The sequence below is a fragment of the Corythoichthys intestinalis genome, chromosome 13 (genome assembly GCF_030265065.1).
Source record: "Corythoichthys intestinalis isolate RoL2023-P3 chromosome 13, ASM3026506v1, whole genome shotgun sequence".
Classification (NCBI taxonomy): domain Eukaryota; kingdom Metazoa; phylum Chordata; class Actinopteri; order Syngnathiformes; family Syngnathidae; genus Corythoichthys; species Corythoichthys intestinalis.
This window is the reverse complement of record NC_080407.1, coordinates 13,623,280-13,640,086: the sequence shown is the minus strand read 5'-3', so window position 1 is coordinate 13,640,086 and position 16,807 is coordinate 13,623,280. Positions and strand designations below refer to the sequence as shown.

Below are 16,807 nucleotides of genomic sequence, written 5' to 3'. Positions count from 1 at the left end.
TGTATGTTTGCGTGGATTTGTTATGCCTGAAGGGAAAATAAAGAAAAAAAGAAGAAACCTTTACATGTTTGGGTGGTTTTAGTTAAAGCAGACGTTGTTTTTACCTTTGTGTGATTTTGACAACCATTTGATGGTGATTTTATGCAGAAATGTGGTTCAGGTTCAGATACTTCTTCATACCACTGTAGACAGTGTTTGATTTCACGGTGACCAGATTCAATGTTAAATTCCAACTAAGTTGAGTCCAAAACCTGAACCAACTCGAACGCAACTTTTTAAAAATATTATTGTTCATGTTGTTTTTACAGATACCTGGAATCCTTTTATCTCAGTTTTACGATCTATTTCTTAAGCATCGCGTTGTTGTTGGTTTTTTTTTTCTTTTGCGAGATAGCCATGGAAGAACAGCTCTGGACATCCTCAGAGAACATCCTACTCTATTTTTATCTGCGTGATTTTGACAAAAATCAGATCACATTTGATGGTGATTGGCAGAAATGTGAGAAATTCCAAAAGGTTCAGATACTTTATCATAGCATTGTTTTATTGACTTGCATGACCTTCTGCGCTCATGTTGATACCCACAACATAATTCCCTGCGGTTTAAGCAGGTGCACACAAGGAATATTTGACTGTCATGACCTTCTGCGATCTGCAGCCGTGATGACTTCTGTCATTTCCTGTACAAATACTTACATAATCGCTAATTTACATGAATACATGATTAGTCATCAAGAGGTTAGTGAGATTGCCAGCTGGTGGATGGTGGGGAAAACAATAGGTGACGTCACAATGGGTCAACCATTGAGGTGTCTCTTGAGGAAACCCTGGAAAGGAATAAATAATGCAAACATCTCACAGCTAATTGAAAAGAACGTGGAGGATGAGATTAAAAAAATACAAAGCTTAAATTTGGATGACACAACTGAAGCAAAACGCGGTTATTAGAGGATGAAATGAGATGACATGGCAAGTTTAAGGGCAAGTTAACTTGCGAACAATTTACACTTTGAAGAATGATCTAGTTGCGTTGTCGTCAGAATTTTACTACTAGATCGTATGAATCCTAATATTTACGAGGGTGGGTTCCGTTTCTGACAGATCTGAGATTGTTATTTTATTCAATCTGACTCAGAAGGACGACCGGTTCAACCTGTCGAAGGGATTAGCCCCGCTAGCCTGTTAGCTTAGGCAGGCTACCTCAGCTGGCAGCTCAGCGAGTTACTGGAGGGAAAAGGCCGCTTGACAGTCGCCACACGGCGGCCACGATTGCCGGCATACCGCCCTAAGCCACAATGACGAATATTAGCGTCTTCACACCCGACATTGCGGTAAATTCACTCCCGAGTGATTTCTATATGACGCCTGAACTCTCAACCCCTTCCCTGGTTGAGAAGTGGGAGCTTACTGACCTGGAGAGATGCTTCAAGATTTGCTTCTTGATGAGACCCGCCATAGTGCCACCGAGTCTGGGAACCTCGTCCCCGAGTAGCCGCCTTCCCGGCTAGTACACAACAGAGGCAGACGATTCAAAACGTGGCCGTCCACATTTTTGGACCGTGATACCGCTTCATTTTTCCGGGCAAGGGGAGGAGGAGGAGGGGGGTTGGGGCGTGAAGTGTTCGTGGACAAAGCATAGCACGGTGGTGGACCTCCGCCACATCCAGGTAGAGGCTCCGAAGACAGGGCGGGCCCGCAGAGACGCTCCCCCGAGATAAGCACCTGGATGGCGGCGAGCGGCGTCTGCTGTCACCGGGGCAGGGCGTTCAGTCGTGGTGCATTCAGGGTCGCTCGGAACAAACATCACAGATAGCAGACCAACATTGATTCAATGATTTTCCATCAAAATCATCAGTATGGTTGACATTGAAATTTTCGACGTCAAGTGACGTTGAAACAACGTTGTTCTATGATATGTCAGGCGATGGTTGGGTTAACATTGTTTTATAATGATGAACTCATGCTGACAAATAGTTGATTTTAGGGCTGTCAAACGATTAATCGAGTTAATTACAGCTTGAAGTGTAATTAATCGTAATTAATCGCAATTCAAACCATCTATAAAATATGCCATGTTTTTCTGTAAATTATTGTTAGAAAGATAAGACAAGACAGATATATACATTAAACATACGCTACATAAGTACTGTATTTATTTATTATAACAATAAATCAAAAAGATGGCATTAACATGATTAACATTCTCTTAAAGCGATCCATAGATAGAAATACTTGTAGTTCTTAAAAGATAAATGTTAGTACAAGTTATAGAAATTTTATATTAAAAGTTAAAAACCCTTTGTAATGTTTTCGTTTTATCAAAATTTTTAAAATTTTCAACAAAAAAATAAACTAGTAGCTCGCCATTGTTGATGGCAATAACTACACCATGCTCACTCATGGTACTAACCTATAAAATCAGTTGGACCCAAGCGCCAGCAGAGGGAGCCAAACACCAAAAAACAAGTAACAAGCAGACATTACACTGTACTGTCATTTTAGTCTGTTTGAGCAAGGCATGTGCGTTAATTGCGTCAAATATTTTAACGTGATTAATTTAAAAAATTAATTATTGCCCGTTAACACGATACTTTTGACAGCCCTAATTCAAACACTTTTTTTTTTTTTTTTTTGATTGAAGGGATTGGGGTTGAAACATTTTTATTGAAGCAACTTTTTTTTTGGATTGAATAATAAAGACACATATCCACCTCCATATTGCTCCGCCCAGGCGTTACAATTTTTGACAGGGGTAACTACATTGGCACGACACCAGCGGGCGTACCATAATCAATGGATGACGATCTTGGCAAAAAGTATTGCCTAAGCAGCCTGATTTAGAATTCCCCTCAAGAATGATGGGAAACAAAAAAAAAAAAACACTCATTGTAAACTTATTATTTATAAATATTCTATAAAGTTTAATTTTATTGCTGACACTGCGTTTCGGGGTCATCAACATATTGTGCCCCCCCTGTCCCAAAACTCAAATTCCGCCTATGCATGCTGTGTATTTTAGGCAAGACAAGGCAAATTTATTGATATAGCACAATTTAGCACAAGGCAATTCAAAGTGCTTTACATCACATGAAGATCATAAAAATCATATACAAAAAAATCAATGAGCATACTTCAGAACTTCAGGTAACTTGTTTTAGAGTTGAGGAGCATAATAAATAAATGCTGCCTCACCCTGCTTGGTTCTTGTTCTCGGAACATACAGGAGATCGGTTCCAGACGACCTTAGGGGTCTAGATGTTTCATAGGAATCTAACAAATTAAGCATGTACAGTATTTTGGTCAGAGGCCATTAAGTGTTTTGTAGACGAGCAGTAGTATTTCATAGTCTATCCTTTGACTCACTGGAAGCCAGTGTAACGATTTCAAAACCGGTGTAATGTGGTCCAGTTTCCTTGTATTTGTGAGGACTCTGGCTGCAGTATTCTGCACTAGCTGCAGCTTCCTGACTGATTTTTTATCAAGACCTGTAAATATACCGTTGCAATAGTCCAATCGGCTGAAAATGAATGCATGCATAAGTTTTTCAATGTCTTGTTTAGTCAGAAACCCCTTATTTCTGGCTATATTTTTAGGAGGTAATAAGCAGATGTAGTGACGGACTTTAGATAGCTATCAAATTTTAGGTCTGAGTCAATAATTACGCCAAGGTTTCTGACTTGATATGTAGCTGTAAGTGTCATTGTGCTAAGGTGCCTGCTTATCTTTGACCTTTCCTTTTTTGGCCCAAAAATGGTCACTTCTGTCAACTCCACATTTAACTGGAGAAAATTCTGGCACATCCATTCATTGATTTGATTAATGCATTTACTCAGGGAGAGTGATGGACTATAATCATATGGGGACACAGAAATGTAGAGTTGTGTGTCATCTGCATAGTTGTGATAAGAGATGTCATTCTGTTCCATAATCTGTGCTAGGGGAAGCATATAGATCAGCGTTAACTAAATTCGTACCTCTGTGCCACTTTTCCTGTCGTGTTTTCCGTGTCTTCCTCCTCCAACACACCTGAATCAAAATAATCAGGATCATTATCAGGCTTCTGGAGAGGTTGCTGATGACATAATCATTTGATTCGGGTGTGTTAGGGGAGAGAGACGTGGAAAACACAACATGAAGAGTGGCACCGAGGTCCGGATTTAGTGAACCCTGATATAGATGTTAAATAAGAGTGGTCAAAAAATTGACCCTTGAGGAATTCCACACGTGGATTTGGTTCGTTCTGACTGATGGTTTCCGATTGACACAAAAAAATCCCTATCATGTAAGTAAGATGTGAACCACTGAAGAACAGTGTCAGTAAACCCAGGGACGGCCCAGGCCATTTTGGGGCCCTAACCAAAATAATGCAAAGGGGCCCATATTTTTGGACCACCATTTCGTCACAGTGTACTGTGAAACCCATACATGCAATCCAACCCATACGTCCATATTTTGTGTATTAATCAGATTTTGTTGCACTACATACTTCAAACTTCTCACCCCAAATGATTGTCAGTACTTACAGTAGATAGCGCCAAACGTTTTTCTAAAAGAGGAAAGAAAGAAGTTAAGGAAGAACTTTTATTTTTTAAAGCTTGTAATCAAGTATCAAAACTCACAAAAGTCAAATAAAGCAAACTGTAGTAAAGAAAATAGAATATAAATTAAACAATTGCCAGATTGGGGGCCCCCTAGTGGTCAGGGGCCCAAAGCAGCTGCATAGTCTGCGTATAGGCTGGGTAGGCTGGCTGAGTAAACCCTACCCACAGTTCCAATCTGCTGAGTAGTAAACCGGAAATTTTATACATTTCAAATGATCCCAATTAAAATACTAACGTTGTGGATATGTCGCATATTAGTCAGATATTGCTTTAATGACCTCTAGTGGATAAAACCAAAACTGCAAGCGTTTTATCTATTTGCAAATTTGACGAATTTGTTTGAATTGTGCTTTTTCCCATTAGAGGTGGGCAAGTACACATCGTCATCTTTTATGACTCAATTCAGATTATACTCCAGAGAGCGAGATTGTTTCAAATCGCCAACCAAAAACAAGCAAATTTAAAATTAAATGAACTAATTCAACCACAATTTACTTTGTAAAACTAGGACTTATTGTTCCAGAGAAACCTTTGAGTTGGCATTATGGGATATGGCAGGCGAGTTGCCACGTATGAGGGGGAGTTGTTTTTCCTCCCAAACCACGCCCACAAGTAATAATTTTAATTTTAAAGTGGAATACGACACATAAAAGGTAAATCAACCGCACGCCAATTATAAAAAAAGAATATTTGGTCTGCCCTGGTAGTTTTTAAAAACTTTTTTTCACTACTTTTGTGTTCTGTCGTCCAACATGGGACGTCCCAAAGGTCACCGTAAAGACACGACTCGCTCCGTGATACGCTGTTGAAGCTTTAAGTGGAAAAAAAAAAAAACTTCATCCATCTATCCACGACTGCAAAAAGCAGCAGCGCGACTCCATTCGCTCTTTTACACAGCCCACCTCCAGCGATCATGACGGCAAAGAAGAAGAGCAACGCCGGCGAGAAGGCCCCCACCGCCGCTGCCCCGGTGCAAAAAGAAGAAAAGAAGCCCCAGAAAAGCAACGGGGTGAGCAGTTCCGCAGCAGCCCAGGCGCCGGCGCGCAACTCTGGGAAGAAGAGCGGCGGCAACAGTAGTAGTAGCAGCAGCAGCAGCAACAATAGTACCAGCAACAGAAGAAGCTGTCTGAGCACCCTATGCTCCGTGCTCTTCTACGCGGCCATGATCGGAGGCGCCGGCCTAGCCGCCTTCCACTTGCAGAAAGTGGTCGAGGAGATCCGACAGACAAGCGCAAAAAACTCAGAAAGCGCACAAATCAGCGCCGAGCTCAGCGGCAAAATGGAGAGCGTTGTTCAACAGGTTAGTTGACATATCATGAGTCATTCAAACGCTCTTTTGTGAATCGCGTTTAAAGTGACGGAACAGTTGTTGTACTTGGTGTACTTTCGGCTCCGAATGAGGGTGGGGGTTGGGTGACCCCCAGGGGGTCGCTGATGACAGATTACACGAATGGCAAGTCAACTCTGGAATCAGGAACACAATTTCGGTTTCTTCCATGATCACTTCCTGTCAATTACTTTTATGGACATCCTTAGCATTCTCATTCTACAACTTAAAGTAGAACATTTAAGTCATTCGAACTTGACAAAGTTCTAATTTATTATGGTAGAACTGTAGCTTCAAGTAAATTTCACTGTTAAACCCAACAACTTTTAGTTAGGAACAACAACTACAGTGGGATGAAAATGTATCTGAACGTTTTGTTATTTCTCGCATTTCTGCATAAAATCATCAAATGTGATCTGATCTTTGTCAAAATCACACAGATGAAAAAACTGCTTTAACTAAAACCACCCAAACATTTGAGTTTTCATATTTTAATGAGGACAGTATGCAAACAATGACAGAAGGGGAACAATAAGTAAGTGAATCATCACATTGAATCATCACATTTAATATTTTGTGGCCCTCCCTTTGTGTTTTCCGAAATTTCCAGGTTCGCGGTGAATCAGTAACAGGCACACTTTTGCTCAATAGACAATGTTTATTGATTAGAAAATGCAGAAAAAATTAGATTTACTGATTACAATCCTACAAGAGCAAGCAACAAGCATCAAAAAAAAGGGTAACGATGACGGTAGATTTGAGTTTGTCAATCCCACAATCCCCGCGCAATGTGACAGCATAACCAGGTGTTCCTTGGCAATGAAAATCGCTTACCGTGACAAATGAGCGGGAGCCAACGCTCAGGTTAGGCAGCGAAGGAAGTCCGCCAGCGGGTCACGTACGGATCGCCTGGTTTTGTTCCTTCGCCGCCTAACCGGAGCGTTGGCTCCCGCTCATTTGTCACGGTAAGCGATTTTCATTGCCAAGGAACACCTGGTTGTGCTGTAACGTAGCACGGGGATTCTGGGATTGACAAACTCAAATCTAGCGTCATCGTTACCTTTGTTTTTGATGCTTGTTGCCTGCTCTTGTGGAATTGCAATCAATCACCTTTATTCAGCATTTTCTAATCAATAAACATTGTCTCTTGAGCAAAAGTGAGCCTGTTACTGATTCACCGCAAACCTGGAAATTTCGGAAAACCCTTTGGCAGCAATAACTTCAACCAGACGCTTCCTGTAGCTGCGTATAAGTCAGGCACATCGATCAGGACTAATCTTGGCACATTCTTTACAAAACTGCTGTAGTTCAGTCAGATTCCTGGGATGTCTGGCACGAATCGCTGTCTTTCGGTCATGCCACAGCTTCTCAATGGGGTTCAAGTCTGTGTTTTGGATCATTGTCTTGTTGTAACATTCATCCTATTTTAGCTCCAACGTTCTGACAGACTGCCTCAGGTTTTCCTGCAAAAATTTTGAATTCATTCTTCCATTAATGATTGCAAGTTGTCCAGGCCCTGAGGGAGCAAAACAGCCCCAAATCATGATGCTCCCTCCCCCATGCTTCACAGTGGGAAGGTGTTGATGTTGGTGAGCGGTTTCATTTTTCCTCAACACACGACGTTGTGTGTTACTCCCAAATAATTCAACTTCAGTTTCATCAGTCCACAAAATATTTTGTCAAAACGTCTGCGGAGTGTCCAAGTGCCTATTTGTGAACATTAAACGTGGCTTCCTCCGCCCATTCTTTTCTACAAAACTGCTGTAGTTCAGTCAGATTCCTGGGATGTCTGGCATGAATCACTGTCTTTAAGTCATGCTACAGCATCTCAATGAGGTTCAGGTCTGGACTTTGACTTGGCCACTCCAGAACGTGCATTTTGTTCTTCTGAAACCATTCTGAAGTTGATTTACTTCTGTGTTTTGGATCAATGTCTTGTTGCAGCATTCATCTTCTTTTTAGCTTCAACTGTCTGACAGGTTTTCCTGCAAAACTAAAACTTTTTAATTCATTCTTTCATTAATGACTGCAAGTTGTCCAGGCCCTCAGGTAGCAAAACAGCCCCAAATCATGAAGCTCCCTCCGCCATGCTTCATGGTGGGGATGAAGCGTTGATGTTGGTGAGCTGTTCCATTTTTCCTCAACATGTGACGTTGTGTGTTACTCCCAAACAATTCAACTTTGGTTTCATCAGTCCACAAAATATTTTCCCAAAACTTCTGTGGAGTGTCCAAGTCCCTTTTTTGCAAACATTAAACAAGCAACAATGTTTTTTTTAGACAGAAGTGGCTTCCTCCGTGGAGTCCTCACATGAACACCATTCTTGGCCACAGTTTAACATATAGTTGATGTAGGCACATAGATACTGGACTGTGCCAGAGATTTCTGTAAGTCTTTAGAAGACACTCTAGGGTTCTTTTTTACCTCTTTGAGGATTCTGCGCTGAACTCTTGGCGTCATCTTTGGTGGCGGCCACTCCTTGGGAGAGAAGCAACAGTGCCAAACTCTCTCCAGATTGGATCACATTTGATTTTATGCAGAAACGGTTCAGATACTTTTCATACCACTGTACACTGGCCAAGTCAAACTTTGGCCAAGTTTTTGCAAGGGTTGTTCTTAAAAGTTCTAGGGCCTTCTCTTGGTGCCACATTAACCTGGAGTGAAAATCAGGCCAAAGTGCCTATTTTAAAATGCCTTTTTTAATGATTGGGTTCTCTCTAATACCAGGTGGCATCTCTGAAAGGTGCAATGGCCAGTCTGGAGTCATCATTTGGTGCAACCCGTGCAGAGGTGGAGGGCGCCTTGACCAGGATCGCACGGGGCGAGGAGGAGACCAGGCGAGTGGAGGAAACCCTTCAAAAGCTTCAGAACGACCTCCTCCGGGAGCTCTCAGAGGGCATGGGTGAAGTAAAGGAGGCCCGCGAGCGTGACTTCTCTTCCCTTGAGACGACGGTGGAGCAGCGTCTGGAGGAGGTGAGCCGCTCGGTGCGTGCCAGCGTGGCTGAATTCACCGAGGCACAGGGCGAGGCCCGCAACCAGTTGGCTGATCTGGAGGCCCGACTGGGCGGCATCGAAGACCCGGCCGCTGTCAAGCTAGAGCTGGCCGCCATCGTTGACGCGGTGGCCGAGATCAAGGTGGCCAAGCAGGACGCAGACTCGATGGCTGCGTCTGTCCGGGAGCAGATCCAAAAAGTGAGGGAGGAGCTTCAAACACGCAGCCAGGAAGTAGAGTCCATCTCCCAGGAAGTGGAATCCGTCAGGTCGCTGGTGCAAGACACGGTGGGAAACCTCAAGCTGTCCGTGTCCGGCGCCGAGGCGCAAGTCCAAGCCCTCGGGGACCGAACAGGGACTCTGGAAAGCGGCTTGGAGCGGGCATCTGAGAAGGCCCGTGACATGGAGAGCAAGCTCAATGAGGTCAATGCGCAGACACAGAAAAGAGTTGAAGACATAGAAGGCCGGATCAGAGCTTCAGAGGAGAGCTCTGATTCCATCACTGCCAAGGTAGAGTCGCTCCTTTCCCAGCTGGACACCCGTGAAAGCGACCTAGCGGGGTCTGGAGTCCCGGGGAAGGAGATGAAGGCGCTGAGCGAAAACCTGGCGGCGTTGAAAGCCAGCGTCACGGTTGTGGAGGGGGTGCAGGACTCGCTAGCTGCTGCTGACTCGCTGACAGTCGGGCGGCTGGAGGAGCTGGAAAGGCTGGCGGCCACGGCGGCCGAAGAGCACGCCGCCGAGCTGGAGGAGCAGCGACAAGCCATCGCTTCCATGCGGGCGGCTCTAGGTGAGTACGCCCGCACGCTGGCGGAATTATCTCAAGGAGCTGCTGGCCAAACGCAAGAAGAATAAAAAACAACGAAACACTTTTTTTCTCCGTCACTGACTTGAAGTTGCGGGAAGGACAAGACAAGATGGAGGAACTGGACTGCTGAGCTGTGAAATCAACACTCATATGCACTGTTAGTTAAGCTTACTTTTGTAAACTTCCTGCCTGCACCAAAAATATTTAGTTTTTTTTTTTTTTAAGTCAAAAGCAACAAGCTCTCTCTGGGCACTCCGTGGTTTACTCCTTTTTTTATTTGACAATAAAAACTCTTGACCTCCAGGTGTCATGTTTTCATGCCAACAAATAAGTTAAAATGTGAAGAATTATCTTTGACTTCCAGGAACCACAAGTAGAGAAAGCTATCATTTCCTGGCACTACAATGTGGCAAATAAGTATTTAGTCAACCACCAATTGTGCAAGTTCTCCTACTTGAAAAGATTAGCGAGGCCTGTAATTGTCAACATGGGTAAACCTCAACCATGAGAGACAGAATGTGGGGAAAAAAAACAGAAAATCACATTGTTTGATTTTTTTAAATAATTCATTTCCAAATAAGAGTGGAAAATTAGTATTTGGTCACCTACAAACAAGATTTCTGGCTGTCAAAGAGAGGTCTAACGAGGCTCCGCTCGTTACCTACATTAATGGCACCTATTTTAACTCATTATCTGTATAAAAGACCCCTGACCACAACCTCAGTCAGTCACACTCCAGACTCCACTATGGCCAAGGCCAAAAAGCTGTCGAAGGACACCAGAGACAACATTGTAGACCTGCACCAGGCTGGGAAGACTGAATCTGCAATAGGTAAAACGCTTGGTGTAAAGAAATCAACTGTGGGATCAATTATTAGACAATGGAAGACATACAAGACTACTGATAATCTCCCTCAATCTGGGGCTCCATGCAAGATCTCACCCCGTGGCGTCAAAATGATAAGAATGGTGAGCAAAAATCCCAGAACCACACAGGGGGACCTAGTGAATGACCTACAGAGAGCTGGGACCACAGTAACAAAGGCTACTATCAGTAACACAATGCGCTGCCAGGGACTCAAATCCTGCATTGCCAGACATGTCCCCCTGATGAAGCCAGTACACGTCCAGGCCCGTCTGCGGTTCGCTAGAGAGCATTTGGATGATCCAGAAGAGGACTGTGGGAATGTGTTATGGTCAGATGAAACGAAAATAGAATTTTTTGGTAGAAACACAGGTTCTCGTGTTTGCAGGAGAAAGAATACTGAATTGCATCCGACGAACACCATACCCACTGTGAAGCATGGGGGTGGAAACATCATGCTTTGGGGCTGTTTTTTTGCAAATGGACCAGGACGACTGGTTGGTGTAAAGGAAAGAATGAATGGGGCCATGTATCGAGAGATTTTGAATGAAAATCTTCCATCAGCAAGGGCATTGAAGATGAAACATGGCTGGGTGTTTCAGCATGGCAATGATCCCAAACACACAGCCAGGGCAACAAAGGAGTGGCTTCGTAAGAAGCATTTCAAGGCCCTGGAGTGGCCTAGCCAGTCTCCCGATCTCAACCCCATAGAAAATCTGTGGAGGGAGTTGAAAGTACGTGTTGCTCAACGACAGCCCCAAAACATCACTGCTCTAGAGGAGATCTTCATGGAGGAATGGGCCAAAATACCAGCAAAAGTGTGTGAAAAGCTTGTGAAGAGTTACAGAAAACTTTTGGCCTCCGTTATTGCCAACAAAGGGGACATAACAAAGTATTGAGATGAACTTTTTGTATTGACCAAAACAATGATTTGCAAATAAATTCTTTAAAAATCAAACAATGTCATTTTCTGTTTTTTTTTTCCACATTCTGTCTCTCATGGTTGAGGTTTACCCATGTTGACAATTACAGGCCTCTCTAATATTTTCAAGTGGAAGAACTTGCACAATTAGTGGTTGACTAAATACTTATTTTCCCCACTGTATATAGAAACAGAATGTAAAAATTCTTCATTATAGGTAGTTCTAGAGTCACTTATGATCATACACCTGCAGTTGCTGAACTTGAAGTCTTATTTGATGGCGTGTCTTGGAATTCCGCTAAAACCGATTTCTGTTCAGCTGCGACACTTACGTCCGGTTCTGCAGATCTGAAGTCGTCCAATGTGTGTCGGAGCTTTTCAATGTCCTCCTCCCTCTTCCCGAGTTCCTCAGCTAAACTCCCTATGCGGAAGGTGAGGTCGGCCAGGCGGGGCTCCATCGCCCCGAAGTCCCTCTTGACGGCAGCCACTTTGGGTTTGAGGTCTGAGGCGAAGCTGACCGTGCGGACGAGACGGGCTCGGCCGCCCTCCAGCTCCCGCAGCCGTTCCGAGGCGCTCCGGTCGGCAGCATCCAGGTCGGTGAGACGGCGCCCTAGCCGTTCCAGGGACCGCACGTTGCGCTCGGATGCAGCGCGGAGCTCGGCGACGCGTTCGATGCTCCCGGCAAGCACGTCGCCAATGCGACTCACCGTAGTGCGCTCAGTCCGGGACGCCCGCTCCTCTAGTTCCGACAACTGCGCCAGGAGGGTCTCCAGCTCAGAGCGCAGGCCGTCCATGCGCCGTAGATCAGTTCTCACCGACGCCACCTATCGGGATCATGTGAGAGAAATGCGCAATTACCGTATAGGCCCGAATATAAGACGGTGTCTTTTGGATTGAAATAAGACTGATAAAGTGGGGGTCGTCTTAAATTCGCGGTCTAGACGTTATATCAATTCACGACGCAAGATGGTGCCAGATATCATTGAAGCGATGTTCTGTCATGACCAGAGGTTGCGCTAGACTTTTTCGTTATCTGTCATTTTGACTGACAGGATCATAAAAATCCGGTCATAATCTATTTTTACCTGTCACTTAAAATTTTTAAATGATAATAATGACATATTCAATAGCAGTGTTTGTCAAAAGTGGTGCGTTACTTACTCAACTCTGAATAAATTGAAGAAACTACCAGCCATGTTGTGTCTACTCTCTGCTCTGTTGATTTGTCATCCAAGACTCGGGGTGCGTTCAGGTTTGAGAATAGCGCACGTACTTCTGACTCCAAGCTGTTTGTCCCTGCTCATTCAATTAGGCTACGTTCATACTACAGGTCTTAATGCACAAATCCGATTTTTTTGTCATATCCGTTTTTTTGGCGTGCCCGTTCAGACTGCCTTTGTCCATTGAGACCATTCAAGTATTACGCATGCGCTCTAATTCGCAGTCCGACACGCGCCGGTGCGCAGAAGCATCAAAACAAATGACAAGTCATCCGTCATTCCAGGGCTATCATATTTTGCTTTTCAAAAGGAGGACACAAATAACAGACATAAATAATCCCCGTTTCGGCTTATATTCACAGTTTATATGGATCGATAGCATGCACGCACTGTCCGTGCATGTCACACACACATATGGGCAGTTTGCCCTGACTCTCCAAGACGGGCTGCAGCCAGACCCCTCTCCTGACTCTCGGCCGTGTAGGAAATGTTGAAATATAGCTCACATAGAGCAGTGAGAAAACCGATCATTCTCATGCTTATCCTCAACCCATTTTCATTTTTTTATGACTGTTGTCAAGCCTTCCCCAAAAGCCGTGTTCACTGCAAGCTACGCACTAATAACGCACAACTGAAATCGGATTTGGGACACTCGACGGTACAGACCGCCGCGACAGTCTGGAAAAATGTGGCCCAGATCGGATTTGAACCACATAAAAAAATGACCCAGATCGGATTTGAAATGGTCCACTTCTATGCGACTTGTCCCGTTCAGACCGTCAAGTTAAAGCCTGACTCGAGTCGGAAAAACACGAAAAAATTGGATTCGTGCATTAAGACCTGTAGAATGAACGTAGCCTTAGACAATGCTCTCCAAAGCTTCCTAATGTTTCCTTGTTTGCTACACCTGAATGCTAGTTCGGACATTTTTCCGAGTAAGGCCAGCGACGTCATGCATCAAGAGAGACAATAGCTTATTAATATGCTCACTCGCCATCCTGTGGTCTGCGGTGTGAATTGCAACCTCTCAAAATGACGGATGGACTTCAGTTTTTTCCGTCACCGTTTTAAAAAACCGGTCAACGACGGAAAATATTCGGTAAACGCGACCCCTGGTCATGAAAGATCTCAGCTACTCTCAATTTTAACCAGTTTGCATTATTTTATTGCAATATTTTTCCCTATTCAGATTTGTTTTAAGACTACAGTTAGTTAAACTTCAATTTGATGGTTAATGCAGTTATTGCAATTTTGTTGTTTTATCACAATAGATTGGTTTGTTTACATTTCAAAAACCAGAAGCCATTCAATTACGAATGTGATTGCACTTTAGTTTACATATTTAAATGTTCAGATATTAAGATTTGAATGTGGCAAAATAACAGGCTTTTCTCTCTCAAATATATCGTTATAATTTGTTTCAGATGTACTGTAATTATTTTCTGTATAAAAATTAATTTGGCGTTCAAAAAGTCTTTTTTCAAATTTGAGTCTTGAAATACAGTGGGTTGTCTTATAATCAGGGTCGTCTTATATTCGGGCCAATACGGTTACACATTTGCTCCCAAAAACGTATAAATACGTTGTATTTTTAATTGTTTCAGTGTCCCAAAAACGTATCTATACGTCTTTTATATTGTTTTTTTTTTCACAAGAGACATCTCTAGGTTCTAATGCAACTTCGCTCCAAAGCACAACCGTCAAAATCCATTTTGAAGCATTAAAACTGGCCACTGGAGGGCAGTAGCACATTTGGTAAGAACTCATATCGGACCATGAAAGGAAATGAATGAAGAGAAATAGTCAGGAAATGGAAGTTGGAAGAAGTAAGAAGCGTGAGAAAAATGTGGAGAACGATGTAAAACACAAGGTACATGCCCCACACACGTTCCCTAGGTGAATTCTGTTATGAGGTAGTGGTCACTACAAAAGAAAGATTAAAAAAAAATTATCTTGATGAGACAGACGGTGATGAGGGGAAAAAATTACCTGGTCTGCCGAATGAGCAAAACAGCGTCATCTCTTATTTCAATAGTTTAGTTATGTGTAAATAAATTGTTGCTTTGCTATCAAAAGCTCTATTTGTCTTGTTGTTTATGTTATTTTGTAGAAGGAAAACATTATTTAGATGTTTGGGATGTCACAAAAGCAAAAAATGGCTGTGTTAACGTCAAAGCTATGTTTGAAATGTATGCTTTTACAAACAGCTCAATTTCTCTTTTGCATCAGAAATTGGAAAATTGCTCAAAGCTATTTTCGAATGCTGATTTCTAAAGAATGGAAAAAGATATGAACTAACTTTTTTCCTGCTGATAGAAGAGAGTAATCTTTCTTTTGGTTGGTTCCATGTTTATATCGCAATGGAACAGAATTTTCTGTGGACCTTGCAAAATCAGTTAAAATCTAGTAAAACGACTGGGAGCGAAGGGAGTTGTTCCGGTGAAAATGGCTGGGAGTGAATGAGTTAACAATAAAATGGTGCTAAAGTCACATCAAAACTGGAAAGTAGCCTACCTTGTTAGCAAAGTCCTGGGCGATGGCAGAGGCGCGGGCCTCAATCTGATTCACGGCGCTGCCGATCGCCTCAACTTTGGCCCGTAGCTCAGACCGCTCTGCACTCAACCCAGACACCCACTCCTTCAGCTGGCCAACATCCTGCTCCAGAACCTCGCAGTTGGCCCGCGCTACCTGTTGACGAGCGCCTACATCGTCCAGCGTTAATTGCACGCTCTCGCACTGGAATATCAACAAAGCACATTCAGAAAAAAAGTTGAAATTTGATAACTTCATTGAAGCCAAACAAGCTTTTTTCTATATAATTTGACAGCATTGAAGATGCTAAGCACTTATCAATAGTAATCGCTGTTTTTTTCCCCAATTGCAGACAAGTGAAAAAAACGTACTAATATCTCTCTCCTGCAGGGCTGAGAACCAAAAGTGGTATTTGCCATGTGGTGAAATGGATTTTGCCATGGGGCATTTTTTTGCCATGTGGCAAAAAAAAAAAAAAAATAATAATTGTCATTTGGTAAAATGGATTTTGCCATGTGTTTTTTTTGGCATGAGGCAAAATGGATTTTGCTGCGTGGCATTTTTTTGCCATGTGCCAAAATGGATTTTGCCATGTGGCATTTTTTTGCCATGTGCCAAAATGGATTTTGCCATGTGCCTTTTTTTTTGCCCTGTGGCCAAATGGATTTTGCCATGTGCCTTTTTTTCCCATATGGCCCAATGGATTTTGCCATGTGGCATTTTTTCGCCATGTGTCAAAATGGATTTTGCCATGTGCCTTTTTTTGCCATATGGCGAAGTTGATATTGCCATGTGGCAAAATGGATTTTGCCATGTGGCATTTTCTTTGCCATGTGCCAAAATTGATTTTGCCATGAGCCTATTTTGCCATGTGGCAAAAGCAATTTTGTAATGTGTTATTTTTTTTGCCATGTACAAAATTAATTTTGCCATGAGGCATTTTTTTTGCCATGTTGCAAAAAAATGTGGCAAATTCTTTTTTTTTTTTGCCATGGGGCGTGTTTTTTTTGCCATGTGCCAAAATAGATTTTGCCATGTGGCATTTTTTTTGAAGTGCCAAAATGGATTTTGCCATTTGCCTTTTTTGCCATGTGGCCAAATAGATTTTGCCATGTGGCATTTTTTTTTTGCAATGTGGCCAAATGGATTTTGCCATGAGCCTTTTTTGCCATGTGGCAAAATTAATTTTGTCATGAGGCTTTTTTTTTGCCATGTTGCAAAAATTTTGCCATGTGGCAAATTTTTTTTTTTTTTTTTTGCTATGTAGTGTTTTTTTGCCATGTGGCAAAATGGATTTTGCATGTGGCATTTTTTTCTAGCCATGTGGCAAAAAAAATTTGCATGTGGCAATTTTTTTTTGCCATGTGGCATTTTTTTGGTATGTGCATAGCCGTCAATGGTATAGCCTGACTTGGTTGCCAGTTGAATGTCAATGCACTCTAATGTAAAGTGTATTGTCAAAAATCACAGCTAAACATGTTTTTCTGCCTTTCAAAATGAATGGAATGTGCATGGCCTGCAAAACTGCCCCCCCTCCCCCCCAA

At 42.8% G+C, this 16,807-nt stretch overlaps 3 protein-coding genes across 5 annotated transcripts in view; 1 reads left to right on the top strand and 2 right to left on the bottom strand.

Moving 5' to 3' along the window:
- bltp3b (bridge-like lipid transfer protein family member 3B) overlaps positions 1-3,981 on the bottom strand; it is a 31,873-nt gene extending 27,892 nt beyond the window's left edge. For 2 of the 3 annotated variants that reach the window (XM_057856111.1, XM_057856113.1), the window contains exon 1: positions 1,413-3,981. In XM_057856111.1, coding sequence (XP_057712094.1) covers positions 1,413-1,456 — 44 coding nt within the window. In that variant the 5' untranslated portion in view covers positions 1,457-3,981. The remainder of the gene's footprint in view (positions 1-1,412) is intronic. The other variant, XM_057856114.1, reaches the window with a different exon arrangement.
- A 1,422-nt stretch (positions 3,982-5,403) lies between these two features.
- On the top strand, positions 5,404-10,027 carry ckap4 (cytoskeleton associated protein 4). The gene is made up of 2 exons (XM_057855520.1): positions 5,404-5,901; positions 8,656-10,027. The coding sequence occupies exons 1-2, from the start codon at positions 5,515-5,517 to the stop codon at positions 9,769-9,771; spliced, it is 1,503 nt and encodes a 500-aa protein (XP_057711503.1). The 5' UTR covers positions 5,404-5,514; the 3' UTR covers positions 9,772-10,027.
- Positions 7,084-16,764, bottom strand: LOC130928777 (inhibitor of nuclear factor kappa-B kinase-interacting protein-like). Its single transcript, XM_057855524.1, has 2 exons — positions 15,246-16,764; positions 7,084-12,335 (listed from the first exon to the last, which is right to left on the bottom strand). Exons 1-2 carry the CDS (start codon positions 15,519-15,521, stop codon positions 11,751-11,753), a joined length of 861 nt encoding a protein of 286 aa, XP_057711507.1. The 5' UTR covers positions 15,522-16,764; the 3' UTR covers positions 7,084-11,750.
- Between the last annotated feature and the right edge of the window lie 43 nt (positions 16,765-16,807).